This window comes from Hemibagrus wyckioides, linkage group LG07, assembly GCF_019097595.1.
Source record: "Hemibagrus wyckioides isolate EC202008001 linkage group LG07, SWU_Hwy_1.0, whole genome shotgun sequence".
Lineage (NCBI taxonomy): Eukaryota > Metazoa > Chordata > Actinopteri > Siluriformes > Bagridae > Hemibagrus > Hemibagrus wyckioides.
The window spans coordinates 29,087,500-29,107,400 of record NC_080716.1 but is presented as its reverse complement, the minus strand read 5'-3'; the positions used below and the strand labels follow the sequence as shown (position 1 = coordinate 29,107,400).

The following is a 19,901-nucleotide window of genomic DNA, read 5'->3' as shown; positions in this document are numbered from 1 at the left end:
TCATCCACATCAGTCTCTGTCTCATCACCTGAGGTAGAAATCCCTCACAGCATTTAAATACGAGTCTCATTATCTTCTCTTCACTTGACTGATGTCTGTTCACACAAACACTGCTGGGGAAATGATCCCTGATTCACTTCTGTTCTGTTGGCTATATTTCTAGTTATTAATGTCTTTCTATTCAGTCATTATTTTATAACTTTATCCGCTGTTGTCTGTATAAAATGTGTGAACACTCCTCCCTGTTTTAATGATGATGTGATGTTTTCTGGAATCCAGTTGTAGAAACTTCTGATGATTTTTTCTTTCACAGCCTTTTATTTATTAATCATATACAAATTGTAATTGTTGGCACATTGTTGTAGTTTAAAAGGAATAAAAACATGAGGACATGCTGTCAGAGGAAAATAATCAGTATTTTAGTTTGGAAACAGTAACTCAGTATAATTTACTTGTAATTATTACTCAGTTCTTAGTTGGTCTTTGTAGTTAAACAGGGCTGTGTAAAATTGTAGTGTTTCTGTAAGATATCATGACTGCTGACAGATTCTAGTTACACTGACTGTATCAGGTGAGTGTGTGAGGATTTCTGGAGACATGAAAATGTGCATGAAAAAGCTTCTTACTGTCTATTAAATAAACCTAGAAATAAATATTTTGTATTTCCTGTGTAACAGAGAGACCACAGGCAGTAGTGAGTGTATCTCCACAGAGCTGGCTGACTGAAGGAGACTCAGTGACTCTAAGCTGTGAGGTTACAGACTCCTCTACAGACTGGACATTCAGCTGGTACACAGTTGTTCCCTACAGAGACGGCTTAACTGGAATAAATAATAATGGTGGCTATAGCGTGTATGTGGAGCTCCTCTCAGACAGCAGCAGAGGATCTGGAGGCAAATACACTCTCAGTCCTGCTGCTCTTAATCACACAGGAGTTTATATGTGCAGAGGAGAGAGAGGAGAACCAGCCCTTCACTCACAGTACAGCAATCCACAGCCACTATGGATCACTGGTGAGGAAAATTAACTGTTGTGTTGAAGTGTAGTATAGAAAACTATGAATGTAAGATCAGATGCATCATTTATTTATTCATATGTATAAGGTAATAAAATTGTTGATAGAAGATTATTGTCATGATTTCCCTTGTGTTCTCTTGTATTCTGTGATTCTGTGTATTCTCCACCTCTAGTCATTGGGTAATTTTCCTGGGTAACATGCAGGACTCAGGAGTTGGTTAAGGATTTTTGTGCAGGAGAATTTTATTTTAAAAGTCAGAGGAGGTAAGCGTTGCTAGAAGAAGTCATTAGGTTACACTGTTAGTGAACACAATGCAAATAAGAGAGTCTTACAGCAGGCAAGAGTCAAACACACTGAAGCACTGCACTAGAGGACAAATCCAAAAGAAGAAAGTCTAAACAGGACAATGACAATCAAACTAAACATGTCTCTGTACTTGCACAAACCCTGAGAAGACTCTGCATCATGTATAAGACCATGTGCTGGACTGATTTACTTAACAATGAACACATGACAAGCAGACGGTGTGATAGAGCAGTTCATAAACACGGCGTAGTAACGTCACACACCTACAGAACAGAGCGTATACCTCACAACGAAGAACTGAAAGCAAGGAGCTTAAAAAAGATTTTTTTTAAAAATACACACTGAATAAGAAACAGGTAGACAAAAAAATCTGTGGACTGAGAATGTGGGAGTGCTGATGGTTAATGGAAGTTGGAGTCTGTTGCAGCCATGAACTGAGGCCGTGATGTTACACTCTGTGACATCCTGTTAATCCTGCAAGCAAAATACCTGTAAATATATTTATAGTATAAAATAATTCATAATCCAGTACACTGTCTCATTTCGCTGTTCTCACTTCCTAATCATTTACAGTACAGCCCTGTAAAAATAATAGTTTTTGCTGCAAAATAGTTTACAAAACTTTACAATCATTTCTTAGTGATCTGCCTCATTATTTTCTTTGTTTCCTCTTTGTTCTTATTTACATGGCTCTTTACTGTGTTTAAGGTGAATCTCCTCCAGTCTCTCTGATCTTCAATCCCAGCAATACTCAACACTTTACTAATGACTCTCTCTCACTGAGCTGTGAGGACCAGAGTAACTCTGCTGGATGGACAGTGAGACGATACACACACAGTGAGAGAGTGTTAGATTGTTCACACTGGGGATCAGTTACAGGATCTACATGTAACATCAGCTTCCTCTCCACATCCTACACTGGAGTTTACTGGTGTGAGTCTGAATCTGGAGAAAACAGTAATCCTGTCAACATCACAGTGCATGGTGAGTCTTCATGTAGTGTGTTTAATGTTAAAGGAAAAGGGAAAGTTTTATTGCAGAATATTAAGTACTCAGAGTTTACAATTGGGGGAAAAACAACAGCATTTTTTTCTCTCAGTACATTGCCTGTAATTTCTATAGTTCTGAGTATGAATTGAGTTTCACTAATACCAGTAAATGAGCAAGGAATCAAATCAATACTCAATATTTGTATCTATCTGTACTGATGCATCCATAATTCAGTTGAATGATTTCTCATGAGCTAGTGTAGTCAGTTTACTACAGACTTGAATGAAATACCTGCAGACTGCACATGTTTAGAGAACCTTTATTTATTATCTATAGACACATTATAGTGTGTGGATTTCCTTGTTTGTGGCTGGCTCTCAGTCAGACATGAGAAATCGTTTGAGAATTTATTTTTAGTTGATTTCCTTTTTAATAACGGTTTTATATTTGCTGACATTCTGCTCTTTTTCTGTCCTCCATCTTAGGTTCTAGGCCAGGTGGTGGATCCAGTGGTAGAACAGCAGGACTGGTTGTGGGTTTGGGATTTTTGTTCATCGCTTTACTGATCTTAATGATCCTGCTGTGGTCCTACAAAAGAAAAAAAGGTCAGATAACTGTTTTAGTTATATCATGTAGAATATAACCAGAATTAGAAACTAATAAAGCAAATTTTGATGTATCACATAATCATGGAAAATAACAAAATGTTACTTGATGAATGCATAAGTAAAGGTTTTGATGAAAAGTTTGTTTTGAGTATTAGACACTTAACTCATTATTATGGTGAGAGAAATCATTCTGATTAGAGTGCAAAAACACTTTAAATACAATATTGAGGGTAAAATAAATCTATTTACATGTAGTAAATATTGGAATATTAATTTTAATGTAATATAATAAGTAAGGTAATATGTAATTAAATAATACGTAGTCATATTTTACATGAATATTATTATAAAAACAACATGCTGTAAAGTCATGTTTAGTATGTTATAGTACATATTAAGTATGAAAGTCCTAAAAAGCCATACATTATTAAATGTGTTTCTTTCTCGTTTTATTTCGTTTTTTTGTCAACATTAAAAAAAGTTCTTTTCTCACAGTCTCAAAATAACCAAACTTGTCTTTCTGTGGCACAAACTTAAGTCACAATAATTAGAAAAATACTTCTGTTATGTTGAGATCAAGAGAAAATAATACAATAATGCATAGCGTCTTGGGACATCTGTATATTTGAATCCTATTTAAATACAATTACTATATATAAATCTATATATTTAGTTACTGTATCCATAATTAATACTTGTTTCTATTCCTACTGTATAGTTGACCTTCAGTACACACTCTGTTTATTATGCTATAATCAGGGCTGTGTAAAATAAAAATATCGCATGTTTGTCACTATGTGAACACTGTTCAGATGTAGAATCTCTCTCTCTCTCTACAGAAAAGCTTCAGACATCAGCTGAAGACTCTCAGTCAGGACACACACCACTTCAGGCTGGTCAGACACTGTCTCAATGACCTCTTATATATACATTTGTTCTTCAAAAATCTTTTTAGAATTTCTTTGAGGAAATTATTCTGAGGCTTTGTTCTGTTTTCTGTAGGAAGTGCTAATGTTTATGCCACTGTGGATGAGTTAGACATGGCTGGAACAGGTTTACTTTATTTCATTTCAGACATTTCTTACATTATGATATTTAACTATAGATTAACTCTATACAGTAAAGTACAGAAGTGTCTTGTAGAGACTAACACACTGCATTGTGTTCAGGTGAAGCTGCAGCTGAGATCAGTGAAGCCACTTACGCACAGGTCACAGAGAAAATGAAGACAAACAGGAACAATGGTAGAGTATTTTTAATACTGGGACATTTCATAGATTTATCCAGATCAGACCAGATCTGAACTTATTTAAAAAGTCAGTGATGTCTTATTACACAGTGTGAAGATGGTAAATGCTGAATGATAAAGGAAGCTAAAAGAAATAAACCTACAATAATATAGATCTACAATAAAAAAAAAATAGCAGCTAGGGGTCAGTGTAGTTTTGGCAGGAAACTGATAATGACTGTTGTTTATGCTGATGAGTTATGACTGATGAATTAAAAGGCTAAAGATCATTGTGATGGTTTTGTTCTCTTCTACTACAGGTGCTGATGCTGATGTGACTTACGCTGAGATTCAACTGAAACCAATGATGGAAACAAAGAGAAAAAAAGGTAGAGCAAACCAAAGACATTTTCTTCTGTAATGAATAAAACACTCTGTCAACAACAGGTTAGTGTGAATAGCAGATTTACCACCCTGTTAAATCTGCTATTTACATCAATTTTCCTATAATAGAACATCCTCAAGTGTATTACTCTCCTTATGTCACAGCAGTGTTTAGTAATAACAAAGTGACAACTTTGAAGTTAATTTAATGGTAAAAAAAATTAATAAATTAAATAAAAAATAAAATAAATAAAATCTCCTTATAGAAAATCAATTTTCATTATTTCTTAATCTGTTTATTATTAGCCTGGGAATTGTTTTTCCACAATAAGAGACCCTGTGTATGAGCTGTTATAGAAATGATAATGTTTGAAAGGGAGTCTTTAAACACCTCCTGACCAATCAGACGTGAGAATTTAGCTGTGCTGTGATATGTTTAGCCATTTAGATAAGCTGTAGTTTTTTCAGGAAACTAATCAATGAGTTGTTTCTTGCTCCCAACTAGAGATGGCCAGTGTGGATGATAGTGCTGTTTACTCAGAGGTGCGGAAGGACGTGCAGGTAAAACTCTTGGTATTGATAAAACTTAAAAGACAATCCCAACACCATGACGTTAGAAAAATGTTCAAAAGTGCATTGGATAGAATTTTATAGAAACAGAAACAGTTACAAAAACATTAAAATGATCGTCTCCTTGACCTTCATAAACATTTATGCAATATCTAGTATTTCAAAATATGTGGTGGTCAGAAGAGTTCATCTGTGTCAGTTGGTATCTGTTTAGATAACTTTCTATCACCTCATTCTACTTGGTCAGTTAGCTATGAACATGCAAGCCTGATAACTTACTGATGTGTTGCTTCTTGACAGCTTGTACCTTTATAATATCATGAGAAATGTATTTCAAACCATGTTTATGCAAGTGTTTTTTCTCTCTGCAGTGAGCCGTGTGTCTATGTAAACTGATGAAGCCAGTGTCATCAAAAAGACTGTGTTTCTCTTCTGTTTTCTTTCTTATAATGCTCAGATATTAATCTCAGCTGTTTTCTAAGAATTTGCTTAAACTATAATTCACTGTTGCCACAACATCAGGCTCACCCTGAAGGTATTTGTCACAAAAGTTCAGTCCGTGGATCAAGTCATTCTGATGAGTCTTTGCCCTGCAGCCCTACCAACAGGCTCTGTTTGCCCTTATCAGAATGACAACCCAGGAAAGTGACCTGCTTAGGAAGCTTTACTGACCAAATTTCTTTAGTCAGATGCTCATTGTCTTCTGAGGCACAAACCCCAAGAAACCAGATAAGACTTACAGAAGAAATTCATTACCCATCTTTTCTGCCATGCCAGAATTTGTATGGCTGCTTGTACAGTATCTGGAATACTCAGTTGGTCTTGGAATGTGAGCAGCTAAGTTAAACACATAGAAGCTTGAATTAAAACCTTGGACTACTATTTTTACCTAGTCATATGAAGACTTTACCAAATGCTTAGAGAACTTCTAGACTGAACTGGTGAATATACAGCTGGCTGTGCTCTTGTCTCTTTAAAAAAGCTTCAGCTAGTCCCGCCCTTTTCAGTTATAACAGCTCCAACTCTTCTGGGAAGGCTTTCCACAAGGCTTAGGAGTGTGTTTATGGGAATTATTGACCATTCCTCTAGAAGCGCATTTATGAGGTCAGGCATTGATGTTGGACGACCTTGGCCAGTCAAGTTTCTCCACACCAAACTTGCTCAACCATGTCTTTATGGACCTTGATTTGTGCGCTGCTGTGCAGTCATGTTGGAACAGGGCCATCACCAAACTGTTCACACAAAGTTGGGAGCATGAAATTTGTGTCTTGGTATGCTGAAGAATTAAGAGTTCCTTTCACTGGAGCTAAGGGGACAAGCCCATCCACTTAAAAATAACCCCAAACTTTACACTTGGCACAGTGCAGTCAGGCGTGATTGGTCACTCCAGAGAACATGTCTCCACTGCTAGAGGCCAGTGGCAGCATGCTTTACACCACTGCATTTAAGCACTGTCATTTAAGGCTAGGATGCAGCTGCTTGGCCATAAAAACCCATTCCATGAAGCTCTCTACACACTGTTTTTGAGCTAATCTAAAGGCCACACGAAGTTTAGAAGTCTGCAGCTATTGACTCTGCAGAAAGTTGGTGACTTCTGCGCACTGTGCACCTCAGCATGCACTGACCCCACTCTGTGATTTCATGTGGCCTACCACTTCATGGCTGAGTTGCTGTTGTTCCCATTTGCTTCCACTCTGTCATTATACCACTAACACCTGGCCATGGAATACTTAGTATTTATATTTATCACGGTACCACAGGTGAATTCACTGAGCTCCTGAGAGCAACCCATTCTTTCACAAATGTTTGTAGAAGCAGTCTGCATGCCTAGGTGCTTGATTTTATACACCCGTGGTCATGGAAGTGATTGGAACACCGGAACTGAATGATTTGGAGGGGTGTCTCGAAACATTTGGTAATATAGTGTATTTATCTTGTTAAATGTGCTTAAAGATACAGCTCTGGAAAAAAATAAATAAATAAGAGACCGCTGCAAAATAATGAACAGTTTTGTTTCATTTTTTGTGAACTGCTGGCAATATTTCTCCTAAATTCAAAATATAACTATTGTTATTTCGAGTGTATATTTAAAGGAAATGACAACACATCAAAATAACCCAAGATCATCCAGTATCTGAAGAGCTTTAATAACTCAAATAAAACAAAATGCAAATCATTGGTAAACAAATTGTGATAATGCTTTGGCTAAATAACATTAAGAAATCAGTATTTAGTGGAATAACCCCGATTTGCATGTGTTTTGGCTCCATGCTCTCCACCAGTTTCTCACATTGCTGTTGGGGAACTTTATACCACTCTTTTTGCAAAAAAGCAAACAGCTCAGCTTTGCTTGATGGTTTGTGACCATCCATCTTCCTCTTGATGACATTCCAGAGGTTTTCAAAAGGGTTCAAATCTGGAGATTGGGCAGTGGTCTCTTATTTTTTTCCAGAGCTGTAGTTGTAGCATATATTTGTATTTACGTCATATAGTTAAGTGAGTTTTTCATAAATGCTAACAAGCTTTTGTTTTAGTTTAGTTTTTAAGAATTTGTTTGACTGTCAGTGCTTTATGTTAAATAAACAATAGAATGAATTATGTTTGGATGGAAACGATTTTCACCCATACTGTGTCTAATAATATACAGTATATAGTGTATATTTGGGTTGGACATAACCTGCAGGTTATGAACATACAATGCATTTATTTAAAAAAATGTGGTATTGAATTAAGTATGCAACATTATTTTATAACAACATAATTTTGCTGTATAGCCTCCATTAAGATCATAACACGGATTCTCAGTGTTTCTCCGCAAATATTTGCTTAAATGTCATTACATTTCTTTACATTTTAATACATTTTTTACAATATTTCTTGCATCTTGGACTATTTTCAACTGATACATTAATTAAATTAAGAGATCTTGTTTCTGGTTTTCTTGCCTTGCTTTTTTCTGATTGCCTGACCTTTACCTGCACCATGACCTTGAATTTATCTTTATTGCTACGTTCAACTAAGATTGCATACCTGCACTTGTGTTTGTACCTGCAAACCTGACTGAACCATTGTTTTACCAGTTTTCTTTAATCATTTTCCTGTTGCCACTGGCTTGAGGGTGGAGAAGCCCCATTTGTCTTAAATATGTGTTAGATATTTATTTATTTAGTTACTTAGAACAGATCCACAACTAGGAATTGTGGGCCCTCTGAAAAACACTGACATAGACCGCTATATATACTCACCAACTACTTTAAAAGGAACACCTGTTTATCTGTGTATTAATGAAATTATCTGACAGAATAATCATGTGGCAGCAGTGAAATGCAGAAAATCATGAAAAAAGGAGGAGAATTGGTTCAGAGTAAACAGACCTAGTAGGATATCATGCTTTTTATTCCTGCTCCCAAATTCAAGCATAATGCTGCATCTCAGGAAGTGGGAGCTCATTATGATTGAAGAAATGACCAATTTCTGATAGGCATTATAATCTTTGCTGTGCCATGTAAAACTGTATGTTCATGTCAGGTATTTACACAAGTTAATGTCCTATCACTATTCACTCTGGGATTAATAGTGAGCCATCTAGCCTTACAAATTACACAAAAGGACAGATGATTCCTTTTAATATAATGCATTGCTGAACTAATATATTCACTATCAAGCTACCGATAGATATTGAATGTTCTTATCCCATCTAATATCACAAGCAGCCATTCCTGACATATACACGTTGGTTATATGCTTTTTTATTTACACATCAATTAAAATTATTCGACCAGTGTCACTCCAGAAATTATTTAAAGTTCTAAATTAGGTGAAAAATGACCATGCACAAGCTCTCCAGTGCATGAGCGTACACAAAAATAAATTCATCCACACTGGGTTTATTTCTGTTTGTGTACGTAAAAGAAACATTTACATCACATTTCAGAAATCATAAAGGTTCACATCGGTTTCAGGTTTTATAAGCAACTTGCACGTCACCTTTAATGCAAAGTGAATAGAATCAAATCTGATCGCGTACAAAAGTTTTATAAAGGATGCCCTTGATTTCTGAGAAACAGTCCAGACTCCTGCAGGCCTCTGTTTCACATCACAGCATCAGTCACACATGAAGGTTCCCCGAGAAACATTCATAAGATTCTTTCAGTGCGATAAAAGCCATTCTGGTGAAATCTTTGAATTAAAAAAAAAAAAAAAAAAAAGTCCACACAGTTAAAATATATATATATTAAAAAAAAAAAAAAAAAACATCACAAGGTGAACACGATAATATAAAGACAGATCAGTAAAAATGCTGAACAGAAGAGACACAAATCACAGGCCTTATTTTTACACACGACTGAACAGACGTCATTAGGTAACTATGACAAGCCCCTCCCATATTAACTGCTGGTGTATGTAGGATATATTGATGTACTGACATCATTTCCTGTGAAAAATCAGACATGAAGAGAAAAATAATCTAGAGTTCAGGCTCATGTGAAGATGCAAGCCAAACAGCCATCTTGTTTTGAACCTCCTTGACATTTCCAGAATGTCCACAAGGGGTCTCCAGTGTCCAAAGAGCCTTCCATATGCATACATAGAAAATCTGACTACAATGACTATTTCAGAATATCCAAACTTTAATGGCTATATAGCCCAGATAAATGAAATCCATTAGTAGATCCAGGAAAGGTTCCACAAATGAGCAGAGAAAAGGCGACATCTTGTTAGCTGATGATCGAGCTGGATTTACACACACAGGGCTCGGGGGAACCTAAAAGCGAGAGAATATTATAATTCATCTTTCCAGTGCTTAAAGCAGAAATTTGACAAGCCCTAACCTTGGAAACTTATTGCAGTTTTTTTTTTTGCACTTCCTTTTGGCTCAATAAGACATGTGACCTCACCTGTCCTCATTAAAGCCATCTACTTCCTCCTCATCATCATCCAGCTCCATGTCCAGCTCGTTGTCAAGGCAACCACGACCGTAGCTACTGAGAACACTGAACATGGGGGGGGGGGGATAGAGATTCAAAATCAAGCACTGATAATGATGAAAACCATATCTTTTGAAGTGTTTTAAAAGTATTTGCCGTGTGTGTGTATCCTCACCTGACAGATCGGCAGGTGAAGAACACAATGCGTTTCAGTTTCTTGTTGTAGAAGAAGTAGTTGAAGGACCACAGGTTGCCTTCTTCACCAAAAGGGTCTGAATCTAAATCCGGGTTATAGCTGAAGACACACCCACACAATTATATAAGGTTTGCCCCAACAGACATATGCATCAACAGACATGTGTGTGTATATATATATATATATATATATATATATATATATATATATATATATATATATATATATATATATACACACATACACACACACACACACACACACACACCTGTAAATGTCACAGCTCTGCAGGTTGATCTCCTGATCAATGGCGTTCCAAAGCTCTGGACCAAGAGTGTTAAACTCCTCGCCTACAGATGAGTACAGGCTGCTATTGACAGCAGTGGCCACCTGAGGAAACACACACACACACCTCTACATAAGCACAAACACAGAATCCTTCCAGCATTCTGACAGCAGTCAACACACTCAACATCAAAATCATTTAAATAAAGTAAACCATGACACACTAGCTTAAGTGCACTGACATAATCCTATGATCAGCAGCTGCACTACTGTCACTGAAAATTAATCAGCACCTTCTGACCAATCAGAATCCAACAGCACTTTGGTATAGCACACCTTATCTGTGTGTGTGTGCTCCTCCACGAGAGAACAATGTCTTCCTGCACCCTGTTTCCACTTTTTCTCAATAACCTCTTACACAATTTTGTATTACAAGACTGTAATGCCAGAATTTCGGTAAATGAAGCCAATTAATGTTTCAGTGCTAGAACAATCTCTGTTTCGCGAGTCATTAACTGACTGATCTGAGATCACACTCAGAGCCAGTATAGTGTTTCAGCAGCAGGCTCTCGGAAAACACTGCAGCAGAAACCAGTTTTTACACATTACACAAATTCTGTAACAGATCCTGCATGTGTGCATTAACGGAAGAGTTTTCATACTTTTCTACTTTACATAACATTACATAAATCTTTAATCTAATACTAAAATGTAATTGCTGACAAAATTATTCCTTACATAATTAATTTTATGCATACTAGCATCAACCTGTAGCACCAAATTGAAATCTAGCAACGAATTTAAAACTGTTACAAAGGAATACTGCACAACCTGGCAACACCACTGTATACTATACTTATATATGTCGTTCCATGACTGTCAGTTTTATCCAGAGATAAAGAGATAGTAATGGAAAACTCTTTGGCTCGATTTACCCAGTTGAAGCTTGGCTCGCGGCTGAACTCGTGGGCTCGGGCGGCGCTGAAGTCGTAATCGGGACGGAACGATTCGTTTAGCGTGGTGATGAGGTAGAACAGAGTCTTCCTGCAGCACTTGTCGCTTAGTGGGTTCTCCACTTCATCGCCACTCTTCCCCAACCTGAGAGAGAGAGAGAGAGAGAGAGAGATTGTTATTTTGATTGTACCAAACATATTTATTTCTCATATTGAAATAAAGCATATTGAGAGAAGGTGGTCAGGAGAGACATAAAAATACATTATGTTCTATACGCGTGTGGATAATAAAGTCACTGTATGGTCTTAACATCGTGTTCTTTGGTGCACGTTTCAGTTGTTCATCCTTCACAACAGTCAAAACTCTACACGTTATCTCGCTCACACTGTGTGAAAATCATCATAACATGAACGGTCACACTGAAACATGACCCTGAAACACGACCCCTGTTTACAGTTCCATCTGTTTGGAAATCTCTAGTGGCCTGGAAAGCCCTGACCTGTGCTGTGTGGCCATCTGATTAAGTACATAGCACACAGTCACTGGGCAAGATCCCATTTCTGACACTTGGCTCGGGTTAGAAGAGCTCTCATCGTTGCTGTCCAGTTTCTTTCAGTTATGGCCGGATGAGGCTAAAACCCTTAGTATTGTGGTCTTATAGTAAAATACATCTATACTGGTAGTGTTTTAAACTACACTTACTCTTACCACCACAAAGTTGGTTCTCCTATAACAGCACATCTGGAAGTGTTTTATTCCTCTTCTACACCAGCAATTCATCATCGTTTAAAGCTTTATTTATTACAGAAGCATGTCGTCTTTACAATTTACGTCTGTACAATGTGTACAATTTACAAGTCAAATTTTCCTGCTCTCACTTGCATTATAGCAGCTATAAACATTCCCTACAAGTCGTTCCCTCACCAGCTTCTCATTTTTTTCAGACCACCACCACCACAAAAAATGCAGCTTGTCATGTTTGTGCAAATATTATTATTAGTCTTGGACTATGTGGCACATGCATCTGAAGTACAAATTGTTACTATAGAAACCATGAGGTGTTAAGGTTAATATTACAGCTGGAACTACTGTCCTAGCCACACTGTTATACAGTAAAACAGCTCAGATTCAAGAATAAAATGGTATAAAATGTAATATGTTGTGATATATAGGCAAAATCCAAAACTTTGAACTTTCTAGAATGGTGTAACGGCATTCTTGGGTTTGGTGTGAATACAGGCTGTGTGTGTGTGATTGATTGTAGGCACTCACAGGTTAGGGCTCGGAGCGCTGCTGGTTTGCGGAGGTGAAAGAGCCTCCAGCACATGTGGCTCCCCCTCCTGACAGAACTGCTTAAACATGTGCTTGTCATCGCCGGCCATCTTGCACGAATAACTCTCGATCCTGGAATGGAAAGGGAAAAAAAAAAAACATTAAATTGAATCTCTCTCTCTCTTTTTTTTGTGTGAGTGTGTGCTGTCAATATTGATTTGTTATTCACTGCTGCTTCGTACACCGAACCACCCAAGCATCCTAAAAAGATCTGTATTATAAAACTGCAGCCAAAAATATTCATAGGATTATTTCCTTCAAGCACTTGAAGTCTAGCTACAGCATTAAAAATACTTATCGTCCATGTACCTACTTGTATTATAGACATCTAGTACTTTTACACAAGTTACAAGTTGCAGACTTGGGGTCTGCTCCATAGCACATTTAATCAAATTCCATCCTGCCGTGTTCCCTCTCGGCATGGTATTAGTGATCCGAGTCGCTGGATTAAAGGCTGAATCCATTAAATTCTCACAGAAACCTTCCTAAAGGAGTATTCCTTAGAGCATTGACCTAATCACTGTTGCTGTAGTGAAAGCACAAGTCTCATGTCTAAACAAATCACAGGGATTGGTTTCCTTAGCAACAACTTGTATTACAAATGCTCATCAAAATCTGGGGCCAATATTAATAATAATAATAATAATAATAATAATGGGAAAAGCAAGCTGTGAAATAACCAAAACGTGTAACCGTTAATATGTTTAAAATTTTCTATTAGGACACGTTTACTTTAATATCTATGGAAGGAGTCTCCAGTCCAAGGTACAGCTAGAGCTTTACATTTACAGACACAGCTGTCTAGGACAGAGGAGTTCACACTGCATTATAATAACTTCCAAGACGGTGTCGTTAGACATTGTGAAGTTTGATGATTTGCTTCCTTTTATGGAAGTGCCCTGAGTTAATCAAGCACTCGCTAGAGTCTGGAAAACAGAGCTGCTGTTTTAATGATGCTCTTAAAGCAACACACACACACACCAGTGGAGCGCAAAGGCTGGATGTGGTTACAGGAGGCTCACTGTTTATCTGGAGGTCTATTTGAAGCTGGGATGAAATGTCACGTAGACAGACGGAGACTGTGCTCTGTGTGTGTGTGTGTGTGCGTGCTGCAGGGTTATGTAAGAGGAGAGGTTGCGCCAGGTCCAGACACACAACCCAGATCACATTTATAGGTGAAGGGCAAAAGTCACAATGGTTTATGGGAGTCATGTGACTGAGAACACTCTGGATTAAAGCCTGTATCCGTCGCCAGTGAACAGAAATAAAGTCAGGCTCGTTTCTATGTGGGCTCAGTATTTAAACTCCGGTGTTTTTCCATCATGATCTCTACACGCTGATCATTTCAAACTGAACGTGGATTTCGACACTGATCACTGGGTTTATTACAAACCGACTTATAATGGAAGACTAAGGGCAGACACTGTCTATGAAATAGAAATTATTTAAATCTGTATGTTAAAAAGAATATTTTTTTCTTAGCAGGCAAAGTCTGCCAATGTTTCCAGTTTATTTTTTAAGACTTTCTAAATGGCAAATGGATAAAGCTCATAGTAACTGGAACTACTTGCTTTGCTCAAGTTCATAAGAAGAAAGGCTTTAATAAGATCAAATATATAATTTTAATAAGGCATTTCTGTCACAAAGCAGAGAGAGTTTGAATTTTATGTTATAAAGTGTTTTCTGGACTTATCTCTCTGCAGGGAAACATCTTGAAATGTTCATCTGTGGTAATCTCACACGCATGCGCACTAAAGACACATAGTGGATAGAGATAAGACTATAAAACGCTGAAATATAACGTGCTGGAATGCTGCACAATCCATCACTTGGTAATCTGTAAAAAGTAGGTTTTGGATATTAGAGCCTTCTGTTTTACTGTCCTCGTTATTTTATTTTTTTTTTTTAACAGTGACATGCTGTGACTTCACACGCTGGGTATAAATCACTGCAAAGCATCTCATGATCCTCATGAAAAATTTAGCACACACATTACAGAGCTCCGCACACAGGTTTGTATCAGTGCTATTTGTTTATTGCTCTGCATATCATGAGGCAGCATTAGACGAGTGTAGTAATCCAGGAAGAAGGTCATGCCAACTTGGCGGCACATATGGAACAAAGCTGTGCGTGTGTGGTAACTGAAGGATGTCATACACACATGCAAATGTTACATTATACCACATACTGCGTCACAGTGCTTGCCTGAAGGATTGATCACACACACACACTCAACCCTCCCCCACAAACAGACTCAGACCCACACACACTCAGATACACGCTCACACACCCCCTACACAGTCGGTCACGCCCAACAAACACGAGGTGCTGCATAACAGAAAAACAGATCAGCATTTCTGTGAAAGCAACAGTTCTGTCTCAAAAAGAGACAGATGTGGTGCATCCGCTCACTACAGGTGTAAAAAAAAAAAAAAAAAAAAAAAATACAGCACCGCGTGCGCACACACACACACACACACACAGTTTTCACGATACTCATCATGATACTCGGTCTTGCCACAAGCAGGCAAAACGACAGCCCCGCAATTGAAGCTATCGATAAAAATGTGTAGATAAATAATAATGTACAACACGGTACATTTATATAATTGCTTTTAGAAGAGGGGGAGAAACTGCCGATGCTACTTTTGGCCTCAGACAGAAACAGTTTTTGAGATATGGATAAAACGGTGACTTATAAGAGTCAAAAAGTCAAACAGCTTGAAAATTTTTTTTAACACTAATGTTTGAAACCAATGTTTTTAACCAAAGTGCTTCCGTTATCTCTGAATTTATATTCTGTTTGATTTTTTTTTTTTGTTTGTTTTAATTTAATTTTACTACTTGGAAGAAATGTGGTCTATGTGGTCAATGCTTATACATGAAATTATTATTACTTTTACTATTATTATTGTTATCATCATCAGCAGCCATTTAGTTAGTTTAGCTTGTTATAGCAGAAATTACAGACAAGTTACTGCATGTCGTCTAGCCACGAACAGATGGAATGGTTTCATTCTGATACAAAAGATGTTTTTAACAACATGAAACTGATTCCTAGCGACTGATTAGGTGTTAAATTTGCTCTGCATCTTTACAACTGTTAGCGTTTTGTATCTTCCTGAACACGACCCTATATTCAATCTGTACAACTTGTAAATCTTACATTTCTAAATGAGATACTGCATTTGAACGAAATTATTACTAATGTCTGATTTGCATAGGGTTTTTTTCCTCATGCAAAACAAATTTTTGCAAGAAGGTTGCTTATTTACTGCAATACACAATTACTGAAGCATCGTGATAACATTGCACTATTAAAAATGTAGGATTTTCGAAATGTATGTTTTTCACGACGTACATTGTGCTTTTTAACTTCACAGTGTATTCTCTGTGTGTGTGTGTGTGTGTGAGAGAGAGAGACTTGCACATACAATCCTAAAAGTGAAAGTCTAATTGCAAAATAATCCCTTATAAACACAAATACACCTATGCCAAACACATTAAACAATATGAGGAAGTGAAACAGAAGACAGGAAGTGAAACAGAGGTTGTGTTTAATTGTGTGAAAATGTGTGTGTGGGACAAGATGTTCCCAATGCATGCACCGTCTCTCACACACACACCACATTTAACTAGCAAACTGTACACATCCTTGGTGTGTAAAGATGTGTGTGTGTGTGTGTGTGTTGTGTTACTGAACTGGATATCACCCAAGAAGCATAAGGAAGCAAATACCTGCCGAGGATGTGCGAGTCTCCAGTTTCCACACACAGCCGAGAGCTGAGCGCTTCAAAGCTCGAGTTCTCCAACAGCTTCATTGCTGAGCGATGAGCAAACAAAAAGACGTAAGACGGCGCTCGCACAAACGTAACGGCTTTGCAGCACTACACAGTACAACTGTGGTGTTACAAAGTAAAACAAAAACAATAGCATTGTTCTAACGATCAACAAAACAAGCTGCATTTGTATTTTACACATCCATGAAGAGAATCTAGAAACAATATATATAAAAAAGGTAAAAATAATAAAATAATAAATAATCAAAATAGTAAAATAAAATAGTGAAAATAAAGTGTAAAAAAACACATCCATAAAGAGAATCTAGGAAAAGAGACAAAGTAAAAATAATCAAATAATAAATAATAAAAATAGTAAAATAAAATAGTGAAAATGAAGCATAGAACACAAATCGATAAAAAGGTTCTAGAAATAATAAAAAAAATAAACAACATCCATAAAGAAAATCTATAAACAATAAAAAAAAAATAACAAAATAAAATAAAATAAAGTGAAAATAAAGCATCAGATTTTCTTTATTTACTGTAGACATCGTTAAGCAATGGTGTTTTTGTATTATATTGCATGCGAGGCAAAAATATCCAAACCACAGGCATAACTGCATCTCAAAACATTTACTATATAGAAATAATCTTTTATTACTATTTTAATTTATTTTAACGATTTAGAAGGAAAAAACACCATAACGTGTGTAATTATTATTCACATTATCTAATATAACGCACACATTATGTAACTGTTACTAGACATCTATCAGGTACGTTAGCTTTTTTTTTTTAGCAGCGATTTCTTTTTTGCTTATTTATTTTAGAGAAGCTGTATGTTTACATACACTACAAAAGTAATAAACGGTCACTTGTCCACTTTCTCAGACAATATCATAACATCAAAAATACGTGGACAGCCACAGAACCCCAAATTATTCGTTTACTTCAAAACCTTGTTGTGTTTTTAGCTTTTGATCAGGCAAGCCCAGGATCGCCCGCCCTTCCTTCTCTTTAAACACGGCCTCATATAAACAAATCTCCTTCCACCCTACACTAGTGCACTCTAGCGGGGGTAAAGAATTAAAGCCTTATGCCCCCTATCTAGTGCCCTAGGCTGTGTACTAAATACATCACGAATTGGAATGCAGCCACGATAATAGCTTCCTGGTTTGAAATCGAAAACCTGTTTTTTTTTTTAAGCAACATTAATATAAGCTAAAACAGTACAATTTTTGCTGTAAAGGATAAACATAATAAAGGAATTAAGCAATTAAGCAAGAATCCTAATAGCTAGTTATGAAAATAGCTGACTGGGGTCATGTTGTCAAATACAAAACAAATACGATTTAATGATCTTACCTTAATTTTTCGTCCCAAATTATCTTTAAGAAAAAAGCGGACTAAGAAAGTCGATGTAATGTCAAGTCGCTCGGTTTGACCCTTAAGGTTACAATGTAAACTGCTGCAGCAGAAACGGGTAACAATGTCGCCTGGATTTTTTTTTTTTTTTCGCGTTTCTTTGAACCAAAAAATTCAGTGTTTTTCACTATCTAACGGTCGCAAGGGACATCTCCTACTTTCTGTATGTACTCTTATAGAAAGATTCGTTGAAAAACTGCAGCTTTGTCCGAGTAAAAGCGACATAAAATCCAGAGATAGTCTTGACTTCGACTGCAGCCTCATCCCCCTCCTGTCTGAAACGATTTACAAAGACAAAAACCGGAGCTAAAAAAAAGCTCCTTCACGGAATCAGAGTCGCTTTTATCGACGCGACCTGATCAAGAAAAAGGCTCTAATTCCTCTTTTCTGTAAATATTTATCACAAATAACCGCGATACGGATCGATATCGTTTGGACTTCTCTCTTTGCTATGGGCGAAAATTTTCAGCTCCTGTCTCTAAATAACACACTCCAGAACACTAATCCCGCCCACTTTGACACACGATACGCGATTGGCTATCTTTGGTGTCGGTTAAATTTCACCTTAAACTCATTGGTCAAATATTCGACGTAGGTAAATTTTAGATCAAACTGATTGGTCAAAAACGCCCACCACTGTCCTTTGTCATTTCCCCCCCCCATTTGTTTGTCTTCTATGTTTGTTTATTTGTTTGTACATGTTTTTTTTTTTTGTTTATTAATATGACATGTAAGATATATATTATACATATCATGGCTAAATTATATTATTTGTTATATAATAGTTGTTCTAATGTAGCAGGCTACAATTGTAACTCCATCAAATGGTATGCCAGTGTGCGTACGTGAGTGACGTGAATACATTTCCATTTAAATTACAGCAATTAGCAGACTTTCACGTTACATAATAGGCCATTGTCTCGATTTTCTATCGTTAACTCACAAGCATGGAAAATGGAGAAGAAAAAAATGCTTTGCGGTGTATGCTATTGTGACTTGTTGCATTGTAATGTATTTATTTCAAATCAAAATGTACTTTGCAAGGCACACACACACACAGTTTTTAAACTCTAACCAAACATCCAGGAACAACTGCATTTGTGATGGACTATTTTTGTTGGGAGAGAGAGAGAGAGAGAGAGAGAGAGAGAGAGAGATTGTTATTTTATAGCATTAAAGCTATGAATATATCATTTTATAGCATTTATATGTAAATTTCCCACTGGGTTGAATAAAGTATCTATCTATCTATCTATCTATCTATCTATCTATCTATCTATCTATCTATCTGTTACAACATTATAACAACACAGGGAAGAGAAGATTTCAGTTGTATGTAAACAGACAAAATGTTCACACATCTTCAGCCAGTAGTATTGCTATGGTTCAAATACTGATAATGATAACATGCTCAGTGGTTAAGGCTCTGGGTTACTGATCAGAAGGTTGGGTTCAGGTTGATGCCCCAGCACAGACACAGTGCCACCTTTAGGCCCTTAACACCTCCAGGGGCGCTGTATCATGGCTGACTTTGTTCCCTAACCCAAGCTTCCTAACAAGTTGGTATATGCAAATACATAATTTCACTGTACTGTAACATCAACAAGAACAAGAAGCCTTTATTTGTCACCTATACATTACAGCACTGTGAAATTCTTTGTTACAGCAACTCTGGAGTAGAGAGAGTTTAGGCCTTGCCCAAAGGCCCAACAGTGGCAGTGACCTTCTGAGCTGTAGCCCAGAGTCTTATCCATTGAGCCACCACCTTCTGCTGATACTAATGAAGATGAAAAAACAATTAACACATGGGAATAAAGATTTTATCTGTAACCTAACATCTACAAATGTGACCAACAAGCTACGCACATGTGATACAGAGTGTACACAGAGTTTGA

At 36.9% G+C, this 19,901-nt stretch overlaps 2 protein-coding genes across 7 annotated transcripts in view; one reads left to right on the top strand and one right to left on the bottom strand.

The window, feature by feature from the left end:
* Positions 1–8,028, top strand: part of LOC131356740 (carcinoembryonic antigen-related cell adhesion molecule 5-like) — a 46,232-nt gene extending 38,204 nt beyond the window's left edge. For 5 of the 6 annotated variants that reach the window (XM_058395926.1, XM_058395924.1, XM_058395925.1 and 2 more), the window contains 9 exons: positions 678–1,013; positions 2,033–2,308; positions 2,800–2,919; positions 3,762–3,818; positions 3,925–3,975; positions 4,092–4,166; positions 4,471–4,539; positions 5,040–5,095; positions 5,476–8,028. In XM_058395926.1, the coding sequence (XP_058251909.1) occupies positions 678–1,013; positions 2,033–2,308; positions 2,800–2,919; positions 3,762–3,818; positions 3,925–3,975; positions 4,092–4,166; positions 4,471–4,539; positions 5,040–5,095; positions 5,476–5,478 (1,043 nt within the window). In that variant the 3' untranslated portion in view covers positions 5,479–8,028. The remainder of the gene's footprint in view (positions 1–677; positions 1,014–2,032; positions 2,309–2,799; positions 2,920–3,761; positions 3,819–3,924; positions 3,976–4,091; positions 4,167–4,470; positions 4,540–5,039; positions 5,096–5,475) is intronic. The other variant, XM_058395930.1, reaches the window with a different exon arrangement.
* Positions 8,029–8,971: 943 nt separating this feature from the next.
* Positions 8,972–18,474, bottom strand: maf1b (MAF1 homolog, negative regulator of RNA polymerase III b). Its single transcript, XM_058395934.1, has 8 exons — positions 17,947–18,474; positions 16,538–16,622; positions 12,740–12,871; positions 11,449–11,611; positions 10,497–10,618; positions 10,208–10,327; positions 10,003–10,098; positions 8,972–9,869 (listed from the first exon to the last, which is right to left on the bottom strand). The coding sequence occupies exons 2-8, from the start codon at positions 16,618–16,620 to the stop codon at positions 9,845–9,847; spliced, it is 741 nt and encodes a 246-aa protein (XP_058251917.1). The 5' UTR covers positions 16,621–16,622; positions 17,947–18,474; the 3' UTR covers positions 8,972–9,844.
* Positions 18,475–19,901: the final 1,427 nt, after the last annotated feature.

What these genes read in the sequence shown, in the direction of transcription:
- maf1b (XM_058395934.1), bottom strand. Translation starts at nt 16,620, where the DNA reads ATGAAGCTGTTGGAGAACTCGAGCTTTGAAGCGCTCAGCTCTCGGCTG. An exon ending in AGCGCTCCGAGCCCTAACCT is followed by an intron (nt 11,612 to 12,739) that starts GTGAGTGCCTAC and finishes TCTCTCTCTCAG; the next exon opens with GTTGGGGAAGAGTGGCGATG. An exon ending in GCGAGCCAAGCTTCAACTGG is followed by an intron (nt 10,619 to 11,448) that starts GTAAATCGAGCC and finishes GTGTTTCCTCAG; the next exon opens with GTGGCCACTGCTGTCAATAG.